This window comes from Nicrophorus vespilloides, unplaced genomic scaffold, assembly GCF_001412225.1.
Source record: "Nicrophorus vespilloides isolate i.1.1-1 unplaced genomic scaffold, Nicve_v1.0, whole genome shotgun sequence".
Taxonomy (NCBI): Eukaryota; Metazoa; Arthropoda; class Insecta; order Coleoptera; family Silphidae; genus Nicrophorus; species Nicrophorus vespilloides.
In genome coordinates, this window is record NW_017098675.1 from 12,508 (window position 1) to 37,910 (window position 25,403).

General features: G+C 34.0%; 1 protein-coding gene across 7 annotated transcripts; it reads right to left on the reverse strand.

Moving 5' to 3' along the window:
* Positions 1 to 200: 200 nt before the first annotated feature.
* On the reverse strand, positions 201 to 25,189 carry LOC108562997 (calcium-dependent secretion activator). 7 transcript variants are annotated; one of them, XM_017921525.1, is made up of 26 exons: positions 24,926 to 25,187; positions 22,970 to 23,114; positions 22,512 to 22,910; positions 22,264 to 22,439; positions 22,105 to 22,184; positions 21,876 to 22,030; positions 21,729 to 21,809; positions 21,440 to 21,609; positions 21,280 to 21,373; positions 20,960 to 21,226; positions 20,615 to 20,909; positions 20,446 to 20,472; positions 20,196 to 20,381; positions 19,988 to 20,124; positions 19,743 to 19,930; positions 19,573 to 19,686; positions 19,298 to 19,485; positions 19,043 to 19,155; positions 18,253 to 18,405; positions 4,044 to 4,200; positions 3,836 to 3,977; positions 1,238 to 1,547; positions 999 to 1,157; positions 721 to 942; positions 533 to 663; positions 201 to 431 (listed from the first exon to the last, which is right to left on the reverse strand). In XM_017921525.1, the coding sequence occupies exons 2-26, from the start codon at positions 23,081 to 23,083 to the stop codon at positions 239 to 241; spliced, it is 4,251 nt and encodes a 1,416-aa protein (XP_017777014.1). In that variant the 5' UTR covers positions 23,084 to 23,114; positions 24,926 to 25,187; the 3' UTR covers positions 201 to 238. The 7 variants fall into 7 exon arrangements, with proteins under 7 accessions (XP_017777014.1, XP_017777013.1, XP_017777011.1 ...); XM_017921524.1 differs by having other exon boundaries at positions 20,193 to 20,381; XM_017921522.1 differs by having other exon boundaries at positions 20,193 to 20,381; positions 20,615 to 20,897; positions 21,280 to 21,609; positions 22,979 to 23,114.
* Between the last annotated feature and the right edge of the window lie 214 nt (positions 25,190 to 25,403).

Consider the following 25,403-nt stretch of genomic DNA (forward strand, 5'->3'; position numbering starts at 1 on the left):
TTAAATTTTCTCTTGCGTTGGTATCGTGAGAGCAAAGAAATCGTCGCAAATCACAAGCCACCAGTTTTACCAGCAATATTTTGACATTATACAATATATAATATGAGAAAATATAAAGCTTATTTGTTTTTGTTATTATTATTATTTTTTTTTTGTATATATTTCGTTTTTATGTAATCCTTTATTGGGTTTGTTTTTTTTTCTTCTTTATTTTAGATTTTTCAATATCGTTTACTTCTTAGAACCAACTACTAGCACCGCCACCAAACTTTGTACTGAGTCCACCGATCCCTTTACCGAAGATGTTACCAACGCGATTCGTAACTAGATTGCTTATATTAGATACGTAGTTACCGTCCTCGCCGAGGCTCTCAACGATATTTGCTTTCGGCTTGGCTCTACTATCTCCCTCGTCTTCAACGCCATCGGCACTATAAAGAAACCAATAAAAAACAGAACGCTTGATTTCGGCGAACAAATGAGAAAACCCAAACCAACCCAATAGAAAATAACCGATTTGGTTTGAACTTACCCTTCGGCTTGGCCCATGGTGAGAGCGCATGTGGCTTCTTCCGTCTGCATCCTCTGAGCGATCGTCTGGTAGGCCTTGGAGTTCAGCTTGTCCTCCATCACGCCCTGTAGCTCGAAATCAGAGTAGACTTTCTGGAAAGACAGACAACCATAAAATGGGTAAAAGATGAATGGTTTCCATTGTATTACTTTCACGATGTGGGCAAGGCACGTGCATTGGAATGGATGCAGGGTATGGTCTAATCGTTCCGATAACCAATTGCATAGCATATTGATCTGGTTCGTATACCACTGTTCGAAAAAGTTCAAAATCCATAGCTCGTCCGTGACCTTCCCCCGAATTTGATCCATACAGTTCCGCATGAAATTCACGTATCCTTGTCCCATATCCTTACCGGATCCGGACACGTTCTAAAAATAGAAGCCGTTTAATAATTTGAGCCTTTAGAGAGTTTCCAATCTCTCACCGTAAAGCTAAGGATGGAGCCAATTAGACTACCCTCATCGTACCGCGACAACTTCGAGAGGGTTGCTTCTAGCACCGACATCAGCTTGTTTATCATCCCCGTGTTCATTGCGGCGAGAGTTTTATCAATTTGGTCGTCGATTTTCGCGTGGTATTGGTGCTGGAAAATCAATAGAAGATAGCGTCTAGTTTCTGCTTTTTTTTTCAGCCTGAAATGTGCGTGTGTGCTTATTAACTTACAACATCGATGCCATCGACGGCACAGAGTTTGAACGATTGATTTTTCGCGTCTAAAATTACGTTGACCATGGCGCACATCTCGCCAGGAAGGATGTAATCTGTGGATATGAACGTGACGCTCTTTTTCAGCCACTGCTGGAAAGCACCCTCCGTCCTTTGGATGCAGGATTCGATCATATCGCAGGCCATCAGTTTCAGCCTCTGCTCCAGATGCTGCCTGAACTCCGCATCCGGCCAGTGAAGGTCTCTGATGAACGACTGAAGTGCATCTAGCTTCCAGAAGAGATCTTCAGACGTTGCGCATCCGTTACTGAAACGGACAAGGGTAAGCCATCGCGTCTAAAACCTTTCGACTATCAAATTTTAACCACCTAGGATGCATACCCGAAGGACAAAAAGGACGATTCCAATTGCATAGAATTGAAATATATCATTAATATAGCTTAGCTATAAAATAAAAGAACTTTTCTATTTGCACACTAAAGAAAACTACATCATTAATATAGCTTAGCTCTGAAAAAAGGACTATTCAATTTATTTCAATGTTTAGACACTTATTTTAAAAAAATAATACGATTTTTTTCAATTTTTTTAAAAATAGTTATAAATTGATAAATAGGTAAATTTGAGTTTAAAATAATCTAAAATAAAATTACTCATATTTAGATTTTAATGGATTAATGAAAATTTAATTTGAAAAAATGTTTTCTATATAATTATGATGATGTTTATAAAAACTACTTATATGATTAATACAATATCTGTTGAAGAGTTGAAAATTATTGAGCCGTTATGTAATTTCCACTGTATTTTGAACGTGTAATCAAAGGTAATCGATAGACGCAGCAAATATTGAAATCTATTATTAATGCGTTCACCGTGTTTGTAGCAGAAATTGAGAATGGAATGGATGGATAGAAACACATCTGACAGGTTCCCAACAATATCAATATACTGGTATACTTGTATACGGTGAATGATACATTTAAAAAAAAGATTAAATGCTTACATTTCCTTTACACACACCATCATCAAACACATCCGTATTCGGATTTTTCATATACAACAAAGAAAGAATTCGCAAAGGATTGAGACCTTTGGAAAAAAAAAATGTCTGAGGATTATATGCAGTAAATACATCACTCATCCACATTCGGATCACGTTTGAAGAGTCTCTGAGCTCCAGCATCCTCGTATTACAAAGAGTATTTTCAAATCTCTATATTATGTTCTTCCATTAAAATAATGTTAACTTTCATAACATCATATAATATTCTGTATTTTTTTTTTCAATATGAAGCCTTGTAAATTTCTCTAAAATAATAAAAAAATAAATATTGCGTAATTATAATTTAATAAGACCAATGCTATTCAGTTAAGCTCAAACACGTGTTTCGTTATTATATAATATATTATGCGATCTTGAACTTATTCTGTAAAGAGAAATTGACATTGAAAGCTTTTCAAATTGAAAAAAAGAGCAGAGTAATGTAAATATCCAATACAGCTGTGTTCATATTGGTGGAATATTGAAATCGATTGTAATATTACAAATTGCCTTTGCCTTAGATTTAACTGGAGAAAGTTCACTACGGTTTCTGTATTTTTTTTTTCCAAACAACAGAAGAGAGCTTAACATCGAATGTCGAATGGAAAGTTTTTCATTTATTCCCTGCATTTATAAAGATGTGCATTAACCGTGAATTCAATAGAAATGCATCATATAAATGAAAAATACAAATCAAAAAATCAAATTTATGCTTAAAAATTCTTTACTTCAAACGAACTTTTTTATATTGCTTCTCATATATTTTTAATCACTTTTATTATATAGATATTTTATATAAAGCATAATAGGAACGAAATCCACATTTTTTAATTAATTCTTACGAAATTAATTAATTTTTGAACTGAACATTTATCTAATTACTTATTTTCCTCTTCTTTGCTTTAATTTACTTTTTAATTAAAATATATTACAGTAGAAAAAAATATGTGCACTAAGAAATAAATATATAATTTGTGTTTCTGTAACTTCGCTAAAATTTGTAAAGTGATTTGCTTTTACTAGATTACTTGAATTTCCGTTGCGCATTTCGTTTTCACGTCGATTGGATTCGTGGGACGCTAAAATTAAATGACTTTAGAGTGTTTTATTACGTAATAAAATGAATTACTGGCTTGAAAGTTATTACGATAGTGAAAATTTATTACAGTTCAGAGCTTTTATGTACATACATTATTTTTTTGTAAACTCGTTATTTCATTTTTGTACTGGAAACGCATTAAATAATAAAACACGAATGATTACATTTGTATTACATTTTATGGAAAAGTAATATAATAGAAATTAGATATAAAAAAGATTATATGTTCGTTTTAAATACTTTGTATAATGCAGAAATTAAATTATTTTTACTTAAAATGCGAAGCATAAATGTTACAAGTTTGTGGAAATTAGCTTGGATGCGGAAGGCAAGCAAGCATGAAAGTTGGTATATTATGATGTAGGAATAATATTTAACGAGATATGTTGAGCAGTGAATATGCATCCTAGGTTTAAAGCGGATAGAGGTGAATGTTGGTATCAACTAGTACCCTTTAATTTCCCATCTCTCCTTCTCGAATCCCTTATGAATCGATTGGGCGATGGAGGACTCCATAAGGTCGACGTATCGAACGACCAGAGGGGCAAAGGTGTCCCGGAGATGCTGATGAAAGCGGCCGTTCTTCAGGTTATCTGTAAAGTCGGAAAACTCGGGTTACGATGAAGGATCCAAATGATTTCTTTTGGATATAAACGTACCGTCTGCACGCAGATAATCATTCAATATTTGGAACAATGGGAAAGATTCCCAACTGTCGGCAGGCTGTTCAGCCAAAACTCGATCCATGTCGACTGCAAACAGAGACCAAAATATCTCCGCGTGTTCGACGAGCAAATCACTAAACCAGGCGAACGCCTAAACACACCAATCCAATCAGAACTTTTGGGTTCGGGCGCAGTGCAGGAAAGTTACGTATTGCTGAACCAGAGATTTTGATGATGTAACGCAACGTTCCTGCACCGTTGCTAAACTTATACACTAATGATCATACACGTACGTCCGCGCGACTCCAAATGCGATCCCGTCTACCGAAACTAATTTCCAATAGTTCATTTTTTTTTTATTTTCCCGTTAGTTTTGTTTTATTATTCGTTTGTTACTGAAGGATTACAACACATCGAGACACAAATAACATACATGCACAATAGTATTGTCAGGCGCTGACTGAAAGTACACACAGCTGTTTCAGCAGGGAAGAGTTCAACAATCCAAGGCGATAGTTATAATAATAATGTAATGGGGGCACACGGGGGCGCGGGGGGCGTACGCGCGTTCAGCGCCCCCGTTTCTTTTACGAGCGCTGAACGCGCTTCTCGTCCCCCACAGGAAATTATACTACAAGCATTTCTTCGCTAGGGGAAAACAACACCTAAATTATCCCCTGTTCACCTCGAGGCATGGAAAACCTATATAGAAAAAGAATAATAAACACCAACAAGCATTTACATTTTTTTTTTATTCTGTTACCTGTGTGTGTGTGTATTGTTAATTCATTTTATATTGTAACTAAAAATATATATGTTTCGTTCTAGTTTTAAAAACCAACCCTCGCTGCTGTTTCGCTTTTCCCCTGCGTATTTTTTGACATGGAAATTAATTGAATTACTTTCGAAACAAACAAAACATACAATGTATTCGCTTCTTGTATATATATGCAATGCGTTTTTATACTAATTTCGATCAAAAGCTAAAATTTTTATTATTAAATTTCAAATTGAATTTGGTAATAATTTGTAGAATGATATATTTTTTTTATCAGTCAACAATAATTTAAAATACCAATCAGCAAATTTATATTAATAACACTTTACTTATTTCTAATTATAATTGTGAAGAGTTATTGATTCTAGGTCATTCCTCCCAGATTTGTATTATAAATTACATGTATTGAGTATCAACCTGTTGAGGTAAAATAATAACGAAATGATGAAAGTAATTGAAGTAAAAGATATAAATTGGTTCGTATTCTATTGCGAAACTAAATTGGATCGGAGGAGTAATTGCTAGTCTCTGGATGCACGACAAATCGAACCGTTTGAAATAATGGTGGATGCGCCGGGTTATTAAACTGTAATCCTTTGATTTTGTGCAATTGAATACACAAAATCGAATCCAAACAATGCTTCAAAAAGTAAAAATAAATAAATATATAGATAGAAAATTACGTATCATGTTTCCACGAAATCACGAGACAAATATGGAAATATTAATATAAGTCACGTGTATAGTTTGCGTTTTTGTTTACGTTGTAATTTTTCCTATAATCCAATTAATTTCATCTTAAGCTAATTACTATTAATAATTACAGAACATGTGACTGCTATAATTATTGATTCTATATACACGCAATCGGATATATACTTTATATAATATTCATTTCAATAAATAAAATCAATATTGGAATTTCAGTACTTAAGAAATAATGTAAAATTTGTTATAATCCTTTATTTATTTATTTATTTATTTATTTTTTCAATACATAATAATTTTGTCTGATATGTGGAAATTATTTATGTTCGTAAATAACGAAGAAATATTAAATAATTCAATTTCAATAAGCAAAATTTGTTTAATACAAAATGTATTAGATTTGTTTAAAAACTTTAATGTAATTAAACAGTTTGAAACAGTTAAATGAAACAAAGTAAGTTCATTTCAAATGAGAAATGAATAGAAACTTTGAATCTTAATTATAATGGATGAGATCTTAATTGTTGTTTTAATAATTAACGGAAAGTTTAGATTACTCAAAGACTTATTGTGTATATAAAACGTAGCTATTTCACGATAAAACTGTAAACGTCGCATAATTTAATATTATCCAAGTGAAATATTATATTTGATATTAATAATAAATTTTTACTGTTGTTATATTTATTTTTAGAGGTGGAATCAGGATCCTTGTAAACTTCGTCCAATAAACGAGGATTACGTGTGTTTCCAAGGGATGATATTTTGTGTTTGGCCATAACTCAGTTTTATTGGTTTGTTCCATTTTACCATCAAGTGAATCCAGATAAAGTACACTGTGCGACCTATCAAAGTGGTCTCGATTTGGAAATAATAATAATAAAAAAAATAAAACAAAACAAAAGTGATTGTTGTTTCTAAGCAAGAGGAGGTGCTGGTACGTGCAGGAAAGGACGAGCTTCGAGGACGAAGGTAAGATTACTGGGTGTATACTGCATGGATTACGTCGATTTGAGCACCGCATTTAAATAATAATAATATTAACACTATTCATCATCTGTTTATGTTCATTCTCGATGTGGATATATTACGGTTAATTGCGTAACGGATGAACACATTTTTCACGCGCTCATTACCGTACACCACGGGGCAGCCGGTGCGCGTTACGTAACGCCCTCCCGCAATGCGGATCGATCTGTGTTCTCACTGGAAATTCTATATCCGTGGTATTACATGAAACACCTCGTAGATGTTAGAACCGCAATAACTGGTGCATGCGCCCGAACAACTCATTTTACATAAAATTTTATTTGACATTCATTAATAAATTAACACTTTCGCAACAATTTTAATCAAGTTTTTAATATAATTTGAACTTAATTTCATTGAATATTTAATAGCCGTAAAATGTCGATTTTAATTTATTATATACAGTAACATTACTTGAATTTTCTTTAACATTAAATACATGTAGTTATTAATTAAATTTACAATAGATTTTTTACTTCAATTAATTAAATATTTCATTGTCTTAAACTCCGGTTTTAATTTATTAGATTACTTAATTAAGGTTAAATACAAATAGTTATTATTAATTAGAGAACAAAATTAATTAATTCATTGAATTTTTTATGGTTTTAATTTATTATAATTATATTAGATTGATTGGGTTTTCTTTCACATTAAGTGGATGTAGTTATTATTAATTAAAGAGAATAAAATCTAATAAAACTTTTGGATTATTTATAAGTTACTAATTATAATTTTAATAAGTATAATTTAATTAATTGGATATTTAATTGATTGTAAATTAAACATTTCCACAAATATACAGCATAAACAATTTTATATAATTTTCTTAGAATTTTTTTTTTAATAGAAATTTTCCAACATAATTTTTTATGGACAATATTAAATTTCCGATCTAACTTATAAACTTTGTATTTCAACAGATAATGCATTTTACGATAAACGTGGGCGTAATTGAATTGGCTTTACTAATGCACCAGATACCCTGTAGATCTAAAAGCTTCCAATATATATTTGCGGATGCGCCTGCTTTTAGAATATTCACATAAATTACATATATAGTTTTATTAGATTTGAAAATTAATAATTTTAGCGCTTTCATTTTTGTTATTATGTTAAATTTATATTATTTTATTAAAAATTTAAATCTTTTTTTTATTATTGAAATGATTTTGAAAATGTATGTATGATTATGTCAGTTTTTGTTCACAAATAAATTACAAAGAATTTAATCTTTTACAAATTTTGTGAATTGAATCTTTTATAAAATTTTGTCAATTTAAGAAGAATACGTTGATGTTCTTGGTTTAGTTTGAATTATCAACAAAGTTTGGTCCAAGTAAAAGTTCTTACGTTTTCCACCAATTTTCTATTAAACCTGGCGATGGGAAGTTGCGAGGAAAGCAGGAAATTTACGACAAAAGAGACCGCAACAAAGAGTAATCAAAAGAAAAGAAAAGTTTGCTTGTTTCTGTTACAAAGTTAAATAGTAAATACGATAAGAACTCAAAGAATATAAAAGCGATACAAGTGAACAAAATAGGAAAAGTGAAAAACTTTTTCAACTAATAAAATTTTATATAATATAAAAATAAAAAAAGTTGACGACAAATGGAAATCCAAACTGAACTATATGCTCTGGGGAAATTACCGCGCAATGGAATTGTCGGTTTTTTTCCCGGCTAATTCAATCACTAGTACATAAAAGGATTTATTTCTGAGAGGATTTTCACTGAATCTTATGAATAATGCACTGCACTCAACTAACCATTTGTTTTATTTATATTATAATATATTTTCTACATTTTAAGTGATTTAAAAACATTAATTTTTTAGTAAAAAAAAAATATTTCAGGAATCCTTGAATCCTTTATTTATTACAGTGACAACATCCAGTCTCTGTAAATTAGACATTGATTATTTAATTAAATTGGGAAACTATAGAAATGCATATACATTTTCTTGAAGCTATAAATATATTACTTATTGACAAAGTTTCAAGGTTTATAAGAAAATTCTTTTTGTGTTAGTTTGTTCGCGTCTATATCACAAGCCCGACAATCGAAATCCTAACTGTATCAAAATCCTGACTATATCAAAATCTCGACAACCATAATCCCAACTGTATCAAAATTTCGACAACCATAATACCGACAAACATAATCCCCACTGTATCAAAATTCCGACTATAACGAAAATTTTTACAATAACATTTTTAAATTATTTTGGAGTGTAGTCACCTTGTGTTACACTTTTATTATTAATAACAATAAATTATTATTAATTTAATTGATTTTGTTGAATTATTCATTATAAAACTTAACATTATGAAATAATCTCAAATACAATTAGATTGTTAATTGTTATTATTTATTACTAATAACAATTTAAAAGTCAGTCCGGAAAATTTTAAAAATGTTATTGTAAACATTTTCGATATAGTCGGAATTTTGATACAGTCGGGATTATGGTTGTCGGTATTTTAATATAGTCGGGATTTTGATACAGTCGGGATTTCAATACAGTCGGGATTTTGAACGTCGGGAATTTGATTGACGGTATTTCGGTTGTTGGACTTGCGATTGCCATACCAAATCTTACCCAATTTTGGACAAGTTTCTGCGACCACCCGAAGAACCAGGATTGATCTGTCATTAATTTTTTGCGACTTCCACTTTGAAAATCACTGGTTGACAAGATACAAATTAATGAAAAATTTAAAATATTTTAAATCAAACATTTTTGTTGTAGTAAAATATTTATGAATGAAATTAAAGAACATTTAAAACGATCAATTAATTATACTGAAATGTTGTATAGAAATAGTTTACTCTTGAATAACTTAGGTATTGACTGAGTTTCAAGGTTTGCGAATAGAACCGCAGCAACATAACGAGCAGCTGGAATTCGCCCGATTTGCGGATTCGTCCCTTTGTGCTCGGCATGCACTTTGATACAGCATTGCAACGGATTTAACAACTTTAAAGCATCAACAAATACGAAACTCTGCAACGCATCGCACGAACATACAAAGGCCATTCATGAAATATGCACTAGTAGCTTTGGTTCATTACTCTTTGAGCATCGCGAAGCGCCCCTTTAATGCAGCGCGCGAGAATTTTAATAACATTTTCAACCAAAAACGAAGAAAATTTAATGATCAAACAGAACTCCAAGTTTCAACATTCAAACAAAATAAAACGCATTTTAATGAGGCAACTTCACCGTAAAGAACCTACATTTTCTATAGTCGGTGAAACAAAAAAAAAACGCATTTAGTCTTACGAAAGTTATGAAAAGAGCGAATTCAAATTTCTATGCTCGTAATGAGATAATAAAAAGACAAAAACACTTAATGAATTATATAACTTTTTTTTATGGTTAAGCGTGGCTTTTTGCTGAAGTAAATGGAATGGAATTATCCAAAGAAAGGATAAAAGTAAATTCAATTTAGACCGATCACTTGAACGTCGCGCCTCAAAAAGGTCGCATCACAATTGAATTTCTTATACATTTCGTATATTCAGACTCTTTTCCGAGAGAAAGTGAATTTTCAAAGGATATCGGAAAATAAATCAGGATGTTGATTTTCCCATAACGGATGCATCCGTGTGCATCTGCTACGTTCTACGTTCATTAATTTGTAGTACGTTCATTCATGACAATTTGATAATGTTCATTGCGTCCTAATTAAATGCGTTACCGGTGCTGAACGTAATTACCGACACTAGGCGATTCTAAAATTGCAGCTCAAAGGTGTACAGCTTTGATTCATGAATGAATTGATTCTATTTTATGTGGTCTAATTTTATCCGATTCAACTCATCCCAATATATGTAACATATTACACTATGGTCAATGTACTTCAATGAAAACCACACATATCTGTTTTGCGGTTAATCAAAAAGACAGTTGTTTTTTTTTAATCAAATAATTTGAATAAATATTTTTTAAAAACACATTTAAAAATGGACAATTTGTAACTATATAGTAAAGTATAATACAAGTTTGCTGATAGGTATTTTACATAATTATTACGCAACGATAAGAAGAAGAAGAAGAAAAAAAATCTATCAAACTACATTTTTACCTTTGAAATTCCACATAATTGTTCATATTTTCATCCTTGAATGTCCTGATCACTAGCACTTTTCCAAATCCTTTGGGATGCTGTGGTCCTTAATCCTTAGAAACTTCTAACACTTGTCTCACACTTCATAATCAAAAGTCTCTTATTTTACCAAAAATATATAATTGAAAATTTATTACACACAACATGCATTAGTAACACTGTTAATATGCAAAATGTAAGCCGATCAAATGAAACACTGTAAACAACAAAGTTTCAAACAAATTTAAATACGTGAGTGGAATAAACATAATGTATATTTGTGCTAAATTTAAACGCATTAAAACTACACGAAGCGAATTATTAATTCGTGTTTTCAAACAACATTTACAGTGGAATGAATGGTTTATATTAATATAAAATGTACTAGAGAATTATTTCATCATTTATAATATATTACAATAGTGATGGATGATGAAAACAAATTGTATTTGTATTTTTTAAGGTCGTCAAAGTATAGGTATTAAAAAGTTTACATTTGTTGTAGACTGATAGGGGTGTAGAAGATATTGGATGCGGTGGTATGGGTGGAAGGGTCACGTATCGTTGGAGTTCTCAGACTACGCTAACCTATTTACCAACAATACTCTGCGGAGATCAAAGGGTCTTAGATCGTGTGAGTGCCCGATCATCAAAAGGGCATAAACGAAGTTACGCTCCAATTTATGAATGTTGATTGCACAATGGAAATCATCCATCATACGATTTAAGTCAAGCCTTGTCTTGATGTTGTCCTGATCCTTTCAAAGTAATTGGATAGGAAACCTTAAACATCCTGTGGTCAATTTGCAGATAAGTGCACTCCTGTCACTAATCCTATTCCCCCATGGAAAGTACCTTGACTTGAGAAACCTGATTTTAAGACCCACCCAACGGATAAACCAAGAGCGTTGAAATGCAATTAAAAAATGGTTTACCCCAATTTATTGAAAACTCAATAAAACGATTCGATTTTGTGGCAAAAACGCAATCAAATAGAGCGAACAAAATAAAATCCAAGTTTGTGCAAATCTCTACATACATTTTTACATGTATTTGCGTATATATATACAGAAATATGCGTGTGTGCGAGCGCGGATTACTCGGTCATTATTAAGATTGACTGTGTCGAATTTGACGTGAAGCCAATTAAATCCTGTAATTAAATTCAGAGTGATTAATTGCGTGTTCTGATCAATTACACGTGGCGAAACGCTTTTTTTTCCTTATGTACTTTCAAAATCGACGATTACGTAATTGCATTTCAACACTAAAACCTTTTTAGATTATTTAAAATTTATGTAATTCATTGTGATGAATGCAAAATCTATTGATTTGCTTGTTTCCGCATTGCATAATACAAGAATCGAAGTTGAGCTGAAATTCAATTAGGAAAGAGAGAATACAAGTTTGGATCCAAATCGGATTTGAGGTTTGATAGAATTGTTTGAATCCATTTCGAATAGGGGTGGAAAATCGATATCAGCAATAAAATAAAACTGAAATAAAACATTACTTAATGCATGTGTGTTCGTGTATGTCCGTCGATGTACAAAACATTGCGTGTTTCCATGCCCCAGGTTTTTTGTTTCCCTGAGCGAGAAGTTAAATATATGTAACATTGTTTTTATGCACACTGAAAGCGAATACAACGGGGGGGGTTATATAAAGAGCGAAAAATATAAAAACAATAATTAACGAAAAATACATATAATAATAGTGGAGGGCAGAATAGAGATAGATAGAGAAAGATAGAATTTTCTTTTGTTTGTTTGTAGTATTATATTATATTTTTTTTTTGTTAAGTTTAATTTGAAATTGTGGATTGTGTCTCCATCAGTCGGCACCTGTTTACAAAATTATTGCCTTATGTATACGACTTTTTAAAACAAGAAACCTCCGACTGGGATCCGACGAAGAGGCAACCGGATCGCAATCGGAACGAAGGAAAATTAAATAAATAAATAATGATGAGAAAATTATTGTAAAGATTGAACACTTTTCGCAATGTATGCAATTTAGTTTTGTTTAGGAATATTAATATTCCGCAGTAATTAGCTTTGCGCAATGCGACTTGCGGATAGGGTTCATCCTCGATTTCGGCGCACTCGTCCTTGTTCCTCTTCAAAGGACGAATCCGTCTTTACTCAATTCACTTCTGTTCCAACTCCGGTAATTAACTATGCCATTAACTAGGAATTTGCCACCTATTATTCAATTCCAAAAATATATAATTCACAACCATCTTTACAAATACATTAATTAATATTTTCAATTTATATTTATAATATCGTATTTTTATATGCATATATTTGCATAGAAATATTTTTCTAATTTTTTAACATTATTTTCAATTCACAAAAAAGTCGTTTAATGATTACAAATATTCTTATATTAATTGATTTTATTAAATAAATAAGTTTTTTTTGTATAGTTGCAAAAGTATTTGAAAAAAAAATAATTATAGTGCACTCGAGCATTTAAAAATACGCGAAGCCAAATGAAACCACCTGTTGTTAAATGCCGACTACAAAATAACTTTTTTAATAAATAATCACCGTATAATGGAACATCCATCAATGTTTTATACAAAAACCTATGATCACTTTACATATGTTCGTTATTTTATTTATGATTAATTAATTTTAGTTTATTTTAATTAATAGAAATTATACTAACTGTTAACAACAAATTGGATACTGAAAAAATGTGTAAAGAAATTATTTTATGTATTGATTTTAATAATATTAAAGACTTGAAGATGTAATTTCCGGTAATGAGAAAATCAATTAACCTAAATATTTATTTGCCTTTGGCGCAACAAACAAATCAGAAAATCAATTCACCCGTACTTTTACATTCGAACCATTTCTTTTTTTCTGCAGTTACATAATGGGCTGTAATCATGCTCGTATTGTGAATGCGCCGAGTAATTCAAGTGAATTATCGTATCCTGATGTTGTAAAGAATTTTAAAATATTTGTCTGTTTAGATTATTCCACGAAAATTGTTTTACGTTATGTGATTTTAATGTAACATGAAATGATTTTGTTTTTTAACTGAAATTTAAATTTGAAATTCTCGCGTTTCGCGTTTCATTTGCAAATAAATGGAATCTCGCGTTTCATTTACATTCCAAAGCATGAAGTAAATTTTAATTAAATAACTGAATAAGAGTTAACGCGTTTTTACTCCACCGTTTCCACGAAGTATATGAAAAGTAATTATGAAATGCCGTGCACTATTTTACAGTTTACTTGTTCATTGCAGTTCGGTGTAATTTTGAAATGTAATTACGCAGACCGCAAATATTAAATGGAAAAGATATTGCTGGACACACGAAAGCCGCGCGGTCATTATGTAATTAGTTTTCGAACGAGTGTTGCGGCTCACCATGAAATTTCTCTGTGTGTGTGTGTCGGGGAATGAATGTCACGTAGACGGGAAACTGCGAGTTCTCCACATCGATTTCTGAATGGGATGAAGACTCTTTTTCTACTTTTTGCTGCTTCTCGGATGCGGTAATCCCCGTATAAAGTATGGGCGAAGCGCTTCCCTGACGCCGTACATTTTCACCCCAACCCCCAGATGCGCGTTACGTAATCCAACGTAAATCGCACCGGACTCAACGTTATCCGTTTCCGCCTCGTATACTTTCTATACCCAATGGACATCTTCATTATTATATATTTTACACAGCTGAATAATAAAAAAAACCTATTCTTTATATTAATCCAGTTCATTTTGGTTGTAAGAATATACAAAATGTGGATATAATAAATATTTTTTACATTAATTAAACAAATATTAATTAAAGATAAAGATAACAAATTTATGATTAATAATAAAAATGTATAAAATTTCTATTCAAGAAATTTATAAATGAAAGCTTTATTTCAAACTTAAGATAGAACTCGTTAAGCGATCAAAACAATTATTATGAAAACTAAAAATACCAATTTATAAATACATCTTATGTAATTGCTGTATCCTGTATTTGTTTTTGACTTTCTTGTTAGATGTTCAATAGTAGATATTGCGCGAATCCCATCGGAATTTATGGACACATCGCACATAGACCATCCAATCGTCCTCCCCAAACATGGGATTATGTTCAATTCTGTTATGCGATTACGACCCGCCATGCATGAGGACAGCCTTGACCCAGAGCTTCGTTCATTGTTTTTCCTGCTACCGTTCCATGCATATGCGATATAAATTAGCAAATATTTATGCAAATATCAGCACTGTGAGAGAGACCCATTTATGCACTTTAACAGCAAAGTCCGAGAGTTATTTGTGTGTCTGTGTATTCAGGACTTGAATTGCAATTTCGAAATTAGAACGAAACGTACGCAGTTTGTGTTCATTACCAAAATTATGCCGAGGCAATTTTGCTCGACGCAATCAAACTAACACGTAAATTACCGCCTGCAGCTGCTGCTAGTTACATACTACATAACGAACTGTTTCAACCGGAACGAATTTAGACGATTTAATTGCATTGCAATTTTGATTAACAAAATCTTAGTTATTTCTACTGCATTTGAAACTGTTTCATTATTTCAATACAATTCAAATCAGAAACGTATTCAGTAATAAAACGCATTGTAAAATATTATTATTTAAACTATTTTACTTAAAAAAATGAATTTAAAAAAAATAAATTATATTAGTAAAATTTGTATTTTCAATAATAATAAATTGCTTTGTACAATATTGCTATTTTTGTTTTGTAAGAAATTGTTTTACTGAAAAGAAAAACTTTTAATATTATTTTTGCAAAGAAAGAATTAAATTATTTCCAAATTTTATACGTATTTTTTTATGATTTAATCAGTATTTTAGTTTTGTCATTTTTTCAAGTTAATATTATTAAAAGTAAAATATTATTATTTAAACTATTTTACTTAAAAAAAATGAATTTACTTAAAAAAAATTATTATAATAGTAAAATTTGTATTTTCAATAATAATAAATTGCTTTGTACAATATTGCTTTTTTTGTTTTGTAAGAAATTGTTTTACTGAAAAGAAAAACTTTTAATATTATTTTTGAAAAGAAATAATTAAATTATTTCCAATTTTTTTATGATTTTATAAGTATTTTAGTTTTGTTATTTTTCCAAGTTAATTCTTCTATTTAGGAAACGTAATTTGCAAATTTTGTGCGAAATCTAATAAAAAAAAATTGAAGTTTACGTGCGTTTGAATAAATGAATATCAATTAGTTAATACAAATATTGATGTATGTATTAATTGCAATTAAAAATGGCAAATACTTTTGTTTGGAAATACCGAAGTATATCGATCGGAAACGTCAAAATTCAATTACCAAACAGCAAACGCAACACAATGAGCAACGTTTCATTCATGCATTGTACAACGCTTATATTGTATGCCGGACTGCAGTTAAATTTGTTGGAATTGGATCCTGCGTCCCAGAATTACGTAATCCTGAATATAGAAAGCGCATATACAGATATATGCGATTATTAAAATTAATTAAATAAAGTAATTCATGTTCATTATGCGCACGGTTTTAATTAAAGCGGGAAACTCGAATAGTTCTAGCAAATAGCGCGGTTTTTTCCGTAATTGCTTTCCAGATACTCATTCAGCTTACGTGTGTTAACTTAATTAAGCTTTCCCATAAAACGTTTTCCATTGATCTCAATGAAGTCTTTGTTTCATTTTTAATCGCAATTTAAACACGCACGACAAAAGCTTTCAGTTGTAATAATGAGAGATATTAAAGCTTAGTTGAGATTCTTTTTTTTTTTTGCTTTCTATTTACAAAAGGGTTTTAATAGCCCTTTGTTCCATGCTGACCCATAAAGGGAAAAAAAAATTGAAAATCGGGTGGATTATTTCCATGCAAAATGTGTCATCAATTGAGAGATTATATGTTTTTACTTGGAAATTGCATTTGAATAGAGGCAAATCATTTCGCATATCAATTTGCATTGATTCAGGCTTTCATATGGATTTAATTCGCTTTTATGAACTCAATTACGCAACGCCCGTTGACCCGTAAACAAGTCGTTGGCCGATGATGCATTGTCGCATGCAAATTTAATTAATTGCGACACAATAATATTATCGTACATTGATTTTCAATTTATCAATGAAAATTTTCAGAAACATTTTATAACGGCATATGGATTATGATAAGACTAATCTCTATTGACTGAAACACTGTTATCAATTATTGATAACTTCATAGTGCTTTAACGTTAATCATTGATTTTTACTAATTAATATCTCCAGGATAATAATAATTTATTAATTTGTATAATTTCAATTCGATTGAAATATTAAAAATTCATATAAATATTAAATAAAAATTGATTTTTTTTTGCATTATTATATTATTAGTTCGAAAATGCTGACTAGACTTTTAATTGCAAAACACTTGGAGTTTAAAATAAAAGTGCACGTTATAATAAAAAAAAAATCTTCATTGCGGTTGGAAAAATTTGGAGGTCGTCCAAGTTTTTATGCAACGGTAGGTTTTTGGACCTACGCCAATTTGATGTATGCAATATAGATTTCGTTTCTCGTGAGATGATAGAGTGTGAAATTGCGAACGGGAGCTTTCGAGTCAGATGAAAGCAATTCCTCACAACGAACAACATTTTCCTACACTGACACATTTCCGTTTCGCTCCAAATATCTCGCAAACTTCGACGTCAATTTTTAATCACTCAAGGTTACTCTGTTAGACGTCTGATAGACTTACGAGATTTCCAGGTCAGGATTATTTGCAATTGTTTTCAATTCGATTAGGAAATCGTTCGTTAAGGTTCAAGGATACCGGTAATTGCATTGAACTTGAAAAATTATTAAGATTCACTTTAATTATTTATGACTTTTATTTACTGGATATTTCTTATAGAGAAGAATAAAAACTTTTTAAATTAATTTAATTTTTTTTGAAAATACACTTTTCATTGCTTTTGTGTATTGTTTATAAATTTTAATACTCTTTTAAATTAATTTTAACCTTTATTTTTTGTAACGAAGAAGGTGTCTTTTTGTGTATTAATTATGAATATATATTGAGATTCATTGAATTGTTGGATGTTCCATTATTGTGATTACATATATTAATTTCCTAATTTCTTAAAGTAAAATTTTGTAGAGAGAAATGTGGTTTTTCATTATTGTTTATGAATTGAAATTGAGGTATGTCGATTAGATTGTGTAATTATTAGATGTTTTCTTAGTTCCGTTTCTCGTGATTAATTCGAGTGAAGTTTATTGGAAACCGCGGTAAATTAGTTCCAAGGCTATGGACGTGGACTAAGTCACGTGGAACATAATTCGTGGAAGCCGCATTTGCGGTGAAACTGATGGAAACAAAAGCCGCAGCCGTTAGTAAACTATGCGGGCTGGGCTGATGGCAATAGGTTCGAGGTTGGCAAATTGCTGACAGTAGGGGACAGATGTGTCCCGTAGAGTCAGGAGTCGCATACCGGAGCCGTTCAGCAAGGAACGAGAACGAAAAAGAAAAAGAAAGAAAAAACGAAACGAACGAACAAAATATAGAATAGAATAGAATAAATAGAATGTACGTGCCGTGGGGTCTGGTGGGGTGTAAGTGGCATGCTGTGGCATGCAATAGCGATACACAGAGCTTTGCTGCTTAGCATCGCGGCTCGGAGTGCCCGTATTCGTGCCCGAATTCGCGCTCGAAGGTTGGGCCGATGTTTGCCGCTCAGCCTTTCGCAGCTGCTTGCATGTACACACAGAATTACAGACAACATTAATAAAAAATATTCATTCAGGACCTCTTCGAGATGGAATCGGAAGCACCCCAGCATCCACATCCTACATCTCGAAGAGATCCACCCAAAATCGACAACAAATAATACAAATCAAAAACACATATTTAATTTATACATACATACATATACTGATTAATATACATATATATATAGAAATAGATATAGATATAGAGAGACAGATAGATAGAGAGAAAGAGTCATAGGTAGATAGAAATAGAGAGAGAAAAATAGAGCACAAGTAAAATACGAGGGGTTACAAACGAGTTACAAAATAACATCAAAAACAGTAGACATATACATTAAAACCAGTTAAAAAAACGCGTTGGGTATCCTAAAGTAAACTATTAAAAATAAGTGTTTTCTAAAAAAATAATTGAAATTGAAATATATATTAATTTAAAATTGGGGAAGTGTTGCTGCAATTATCGAGTCGAGTCGAAAATTGAGTACGGTTTTGCTGGACGCGTTTAAATTGATAATTTCCTCATTAGCAGATATTCATTGAACAAATTGAACAAAAGAATATCTTTTTGATTAATTGATAGTTTCACATTCGCCCCCATCAGACATACAGTACTCACCTCGGCGTAGTGCTCTTCATTTTGCTGCAACAGATCAACGCAAAGCTCCGCCAGATGAATCAAATCATCGAGCTTTTTTTTCGGTGACACTATCTGCTCCCCGCGCAAATCCTCTGCAAAAATCGTAAAGAAAAGAAAAAGACGCAAAGCCTAAGATAAGCCGAAATCGATGACTCGCAGAGTGCAAACAGACATAAAAAAAATGGGTTTGAAAGGTATTGTATGTGTGTGATGGAAGGATAGAGGATTTCGCACCTTCGATTTTCGCCTCGTTGGATAGTCGCGTGTAGTTGACCAACGCCGCTGTCTCTAAGCTCTTCTTGATCATACCTCGGACCTCCTCTGGTGGAACGGGCGTAACGATGTCCTTCATCAGAACCCTCTCGAGTAATGATAGCGTTGCCTTGAGCGCTCCCTCCGGTCTACCGAATGGGAAACAGAACCTGCGAACACGGGGAAAGAAACAAAGCAAAGAATATACGCGTCAGGTGTCGATTGTTTCTCTTAGGTAGCGAGGTTTGTTTCTTTACCGGAAATTAGTAATCTGACCCTCGAGCAAAACTCGGAGTCTCTCTTTCACGTCCTGGAACTTCTCTTTCTCCTCGTGCGTTACGCTACCAACGCCGTCGGGTCTGAAGTCATTACTGTTGTTGTCAATTAATCAAGTTTTTCTAACTCTAATCATCGAAATGCTACATACCTATTACCGTGCACGTGGCTGGCGCAGAAGGCGAAGCTGTAATGTATCAAAGTCGGGTCAATCATCACGTTTTTCTCAGCCCGATCTAACAAATCGGATAGGTAACAGAGGTGTCTGTAGCAACCACGAACACCGTACCGGGCGCAGTATTCGTCGAGGACGAAGACCTGACCTGGACTGAACCAGCCCTGCGAAAATAAATCGTGAATTGGATTGATAGGAGGCAGATCGTCGAATTAAATCACCAGTGAGCAATACGGATCGTTCAAACGGTATTCCAACGTGAGATTTTGTAGTAATTTGAAAAGGGTTGCGTGATCGAACGTGCAAGGATCTGCCGAAATGAAATCCTCCATACCGTGCTTGCGTGCTCTGTCCGCATCTGCAAATAACCAACGAAGTCGTGCGTGAACAACGGATCTTAGGATCGTCCCATATCCGGAGACGTACCACCTTGTATTTTGGAGATAGTAGAATTCTTGTCTTGCAGCGTGACTGGCGGTGTCGGCTTGTGAGATTGCCCTGTCGCTCTGTACATTGCCATCACCCACAAATGGCATTCATTCTCGTCGTCGCTGGCATATAAGATGCTGTCACCTTCGCGAACTGCGTTGAAGAAAAACCTGCCACCTTCCAGATCTAAAATTTCCGCGCATTACATACCGCGTGACGAGTTCAGCAAATAGAAATCAGTGCAACTTACGCTTACCCATTCCAACCATCAGGTTCGCTTTAAAACCCGGCAGGTAAACAGAATGAAGAGAAACAAAAAAAAAGAACACAAGTTGAATGTTTGAAGTACACTTTGCACGGGGGGTGGATTGGATGTAGGATGAAATACGGTGACGAAATAGCAGCGTGTATTTATTTACCGTTTGAAGCTTCGATGTAATCGACTGTATAACCATCGAGCTGCATCATCTCCGATGGCTCTGATTTTTTCTCTTTGTAACTGCACATCGCGAACGTATACTGCGACACTTGAACCAACACGTAGTACCGCTTCTTCCACTTCTTCCAAACCGATTTTCCTAGAGCGTAGAGGTATCCACAATGCTTCATGTTTAATGGCTTGTCCATCCGGCACGCAATCTTGATTCGCAGATCTTGATCGGGCAGGTTTTTCGGTATAGTCATTTTATGCCATTCCGGTGCCTTTAAGAATCCCTAAATGTTTACTTCTGCTGCTGTCGGCTTCACTAATCTATCGTCGTTACCTTTGATGAAAGCGGCGTTGGCTTCAGTACAACTTTTCCTAGCTCCTTATCCTCCAGAGCTAGCATTCCTGGATTTTCCGTGTAGAGTTTCACCTTGACAGCTGGAAGTGGATGGGTCGTGCAGAAATCTCCCTGGGTATCCCACATCGGTTTCGACGCCTCCGCCTGGTCGGTTTGAAGCTTCTCGCCGCTCTCCACCTCCATCGTACAGTAGACGATCCTATTGGGCGCCAATGACTTCAGACCTTTGACTTCCATCACCACCACCTAAAATAACTACGTTCAAAGAACAAAACGAGGTTTCCGTTTCAATCGGTTACCTCTAATTGAAAAGTTAAAACTACATCAAGTTTTGTTAGTTGCGTATCGCTATCCGCGGAATCTCCTTCTAATTTTGCTAAAGATCCTTGGGATCTAAAAGAAGTAACATAATTCATCAAAAGGTGCTTCATTGTATATGGTTTATTATGGTTGTGCAACCTGTGGTTATATCGTTTTAGTTTTTGCAAGCCATATTTCGAGTCCATCGATCCTTTCGAGACCGGCAGCGATTCTAAGTTCGCCATCAAAAGGTTTATCGACGATTTTAATTCTTCTATGTATAGTGATTCCATTTCTTTTAGCACAAACTTTGGCATTAATTTGCGATTCTGCAAAAACAACTCAGTTCACGTTGCGATCGACACTGTTTTACGGTGGCTTTTATGTATGTATGTTTTATGTGTGTACATTCATGTATGTGGTTTATAGTTATATATTATTATGTTACCTTCTCCATTTCGGAGACGCGCTGCATTCTACCATCTAGTTCGCGTCTTATTGCTGCGGCTTGTTCATCCGCGGAATCGAGCTAAAATAACAATACTCTCTCTCAGCAAAAGCTTTTTCTCTTTGCAACTTGAGTGCATGCACATACCATTAAGGCGTTGAACAGTAGCTGGTGTTCGAATTTCTTAACTCCTAATATCTGTTGGAACATGTCGTATAGTTGTTCCTTAGATAAAATTAGTTCGGAATTAAGGGATTGCTGTTGCATCCTTGAAGGCCTTTTCGTGTCTTCGTCTCCTAAACCTGATTAGATAAAAGCGCAAGAATTGCTGGATGAGTGAAATTATCGGAAAAAAATGTATATAAGAAATAAGCACCTTTCAAAATGCAATCGAATTTCGCCATCCATGAGGTAAAGACGGTTTCTTTGCTAAGGCCCTCCATGTCTGGTAAAGACCTGTTGCGTACATGAAAAAACAAAAACGAGCAGATGAAAACATGAGACTGCCGCTGTTAAGCAATGAGCGGATGAGTACCTAACTCGTTTCTCTATGTTGTTCTTGAAGACTTCTCTAAAATCGTATTGAGAACAAGCACCTGAGAGCACCATTTTTATCACCCTTTCAGACTTCAAAAAAACATCGTAATAACTTTGTACTGCATTTTGAAAAGCTTCGTCGGCCATTATTTGCGTTTCGCCTTTGAGGAAGCTCTGAAGAAAACAGAAAAGAAAAAGAAGATCGTCAATGGATTTGTCGTTTCTGATGTCTTCGCGTTTCCTTACTTGAAATCGAGCGCTGATAGTTTCTAATTGGGGTTTCGTGATTTTGGTCTGACGTCTCGTCATGTCCGTCGGTTGCTTAGCATTGAATGGATAAGCTATGCACCTTGAAATGAACACGTAGAGCTGTATGCGTCTCTTCCGTTCCTCCTCCTCGCGTTCCTGTTTTTCCTGGATGTCAACCTCCGTCTTCTCTGAGGCGACCGAGGGCGAAGGGCTCGTTGGTCTAGGCAAGGAATTCGCTCGAGACGATCCCACGCTATGACTAAGGGTTTCCGCGGAGACGGCACTTGATGGTGACAATGACCTGGTGGCAGCGCCCGAGTTGTTCGGTACTTCCAAGCTACCGCTTCCGCCACCTCCATCAGACGAATGCGCGTGATGGTAGGGCGAGCTTTCCGCCTAAATGAAATCCAATGGTACCATGAAAACGCTGAATACGGTTATATCTTCAAGCAAACCTGGCTGACCTGATGGTGGGCATCGCCGCGTGATCGCGTGCTTGGATGATGACCGGGATGTTGCGGTCCGTGTTCCTCATCGGTGTCCTCCTCGGAGGATGAAGGATCAATCATCTTCGATCTCCTTTAGAGACGCGTTCCCAATCTGTCGTCCCAAATCCGTCATTTACTCATCAACATCACACAAACTCATAATAAATCAAATAAACTCAGGACTGGGCAACAAAACAACCACGATATACCGAACAAACGTTTTAAGTCTTCAATCTAGATTTACTTTTTTAACGGAAAAACATATTAAATTTGGATATAAGTAAAATTAAGAGATTTCATATTTTATCTATAATTCATGTTTTTCCTAACATAATCAATATTATTCAAGAATTAAGATATATTTATTAAAAAAAAACTATTTTTAACATTATTTTAATACAAATAAAGTTGTATGAAATTTGTATGCTAAAGTACGCCCACCCCTGAATGATAATAAACGGCTTACAATAAAGCGGATTACCCTTACCAAATTTACATTCTTGCATAATATCGCTGTATCATAATTAACGCAAATTTATATGCGTAAATGATTTAATTGAAACAGAGTATAGATCGATTCAACCCAGATGTGCGACTGGGTGAAATACGTATATCGCATAGGATATAGGAATATAGGAAAAACAGCGTATGTCCCCCAATCGCATACTGTAAATAACATAAATGTACATACTCAAAAAAATTATACGACGAGAGAAAAACAACAACGAGAAATAAATTAAACGACACAGCCTGTTTGTGTGTGCGTGTGTGTATGTACGATCGATAGATTAAATTAAGCGATATGTGTATCCTGTAGCAGCACAATATCACGCGCTGGTTTCCGCATGTAACGTTATTAAACCGCTTATCATAATGTTATGTAAATGGGAAACGATCGCCTCTTTGCGAGTAACGTTAATAACAGCGAATATATGCACATTTGCTACAAAAAAAGCAGAAACAAAGCAATTTGGTTAAACAGGATAAGGCATGAAAGAGGTTACCTTTGTTGTTGTTTTTATTTATCTTTATTTGGTATTTGTTATTTTGTAAAGTTGTGGATTTGGTTTGATAAATAAGGTAAATAAATAGGGTCGAAGCTTTGAATAGATTGTAGGGAAAGATCACTTAAGTGCAAACAAAAGTGAAATTCCAATTGTACTGAAAGTAAAATCGTCGTCGCAATGCAATTAAAAGGATAAAGCTTTTGTTATTTTCCGCCTGGTTTGGCGAACCTTTGTGTCCGTATATATGTGCATAAATACGCGCGCCGTAGTAAAATGATAGTATTCTATAAATAAATCTGCTATTTATAACATTTCGCATAACTGAATGGGAGTTGAGATCGACTTTCCGAGCGCGCAATTTATTTAACCAACCGGGACGGTATAAAATGAAAAATAGAAAAGCAGAAGCGGATACAAAGTTAAAGGAGAGAAAAATAAAACGAGAGAGGAAGAACGAACGGAGCGCAGATTTACTTTCGCTTGCCGGGATCCTCATGTTATAGCATTGATTTTCGCACGCGCGTGCAAATCGCGTGTACGGAAGAAAGTTCGCGCTCCGTTCGAATCGAAGAAACTCAACGAAAGTTGCGAATGCGAACTCTTCGAATTGTTTATGATTGAGTTTATATACTTTGCTTATAAACTTGAATTGCGAAAAGTAAAAGTTTTTCAAAAGTTTCCGAAGAAATTTTGTGAGAATATTCTTATTCAATTTCTTAATGTTAAGCTTTATATTTAACTTATTTTTGTTATTATTTTTTTCTTGTCCTAAAAGAAAATTTTTTTTTTTTGAAGATGGGAATTTTCAAATTTTATTTTGAGTAAAATTTTGTGAAGAAAATTTGAAAATCCGTAGGTGTGCGCTGTTCGAAGGCATGGGATGGATTGGCGAAAGTTTGAAAAAGTTTCGACTAACCTTGTTGATAGTTCGATTTGTTTCGCGAAGTTTTGTGTCGCTATCCCATCCCTTTGTGTGGCGAGTTCGGCGGCAGTCAGCAGCACAGTGTGGCGCTCTGCATGTCACTACACTGGTATAGAGCTTCGATTTGGACTGAGTGGAGGAGTGGTGGAAATGGTGGTGGCGGCAGAGGAGGCGGCAGAGGGGGCGTTGGCGAAGGGGCGGCAGTGGCGTCGAAGGGCGGAGGTGCACCAAATCGACGATAGAGGCTCTAGTTGCAATGTGGGGCATTAGGTGCTTCTAAAAAGGCGAGTATTGATTTCCAGTTGCCTTGCAGCTTTCGAGAAAATCGCTATCCTGAAAAGCTTTCACGCAGGACAGGATCTCCCATCCAGCTCGGACCAATGTCCCGGTATCGGTCGTCCTTTTCCAGCAACCATTGGTAGTGCTTGGGGCGCAAGCGTCACATAGAAACATTAGGGCCGCGGGTGTTGTA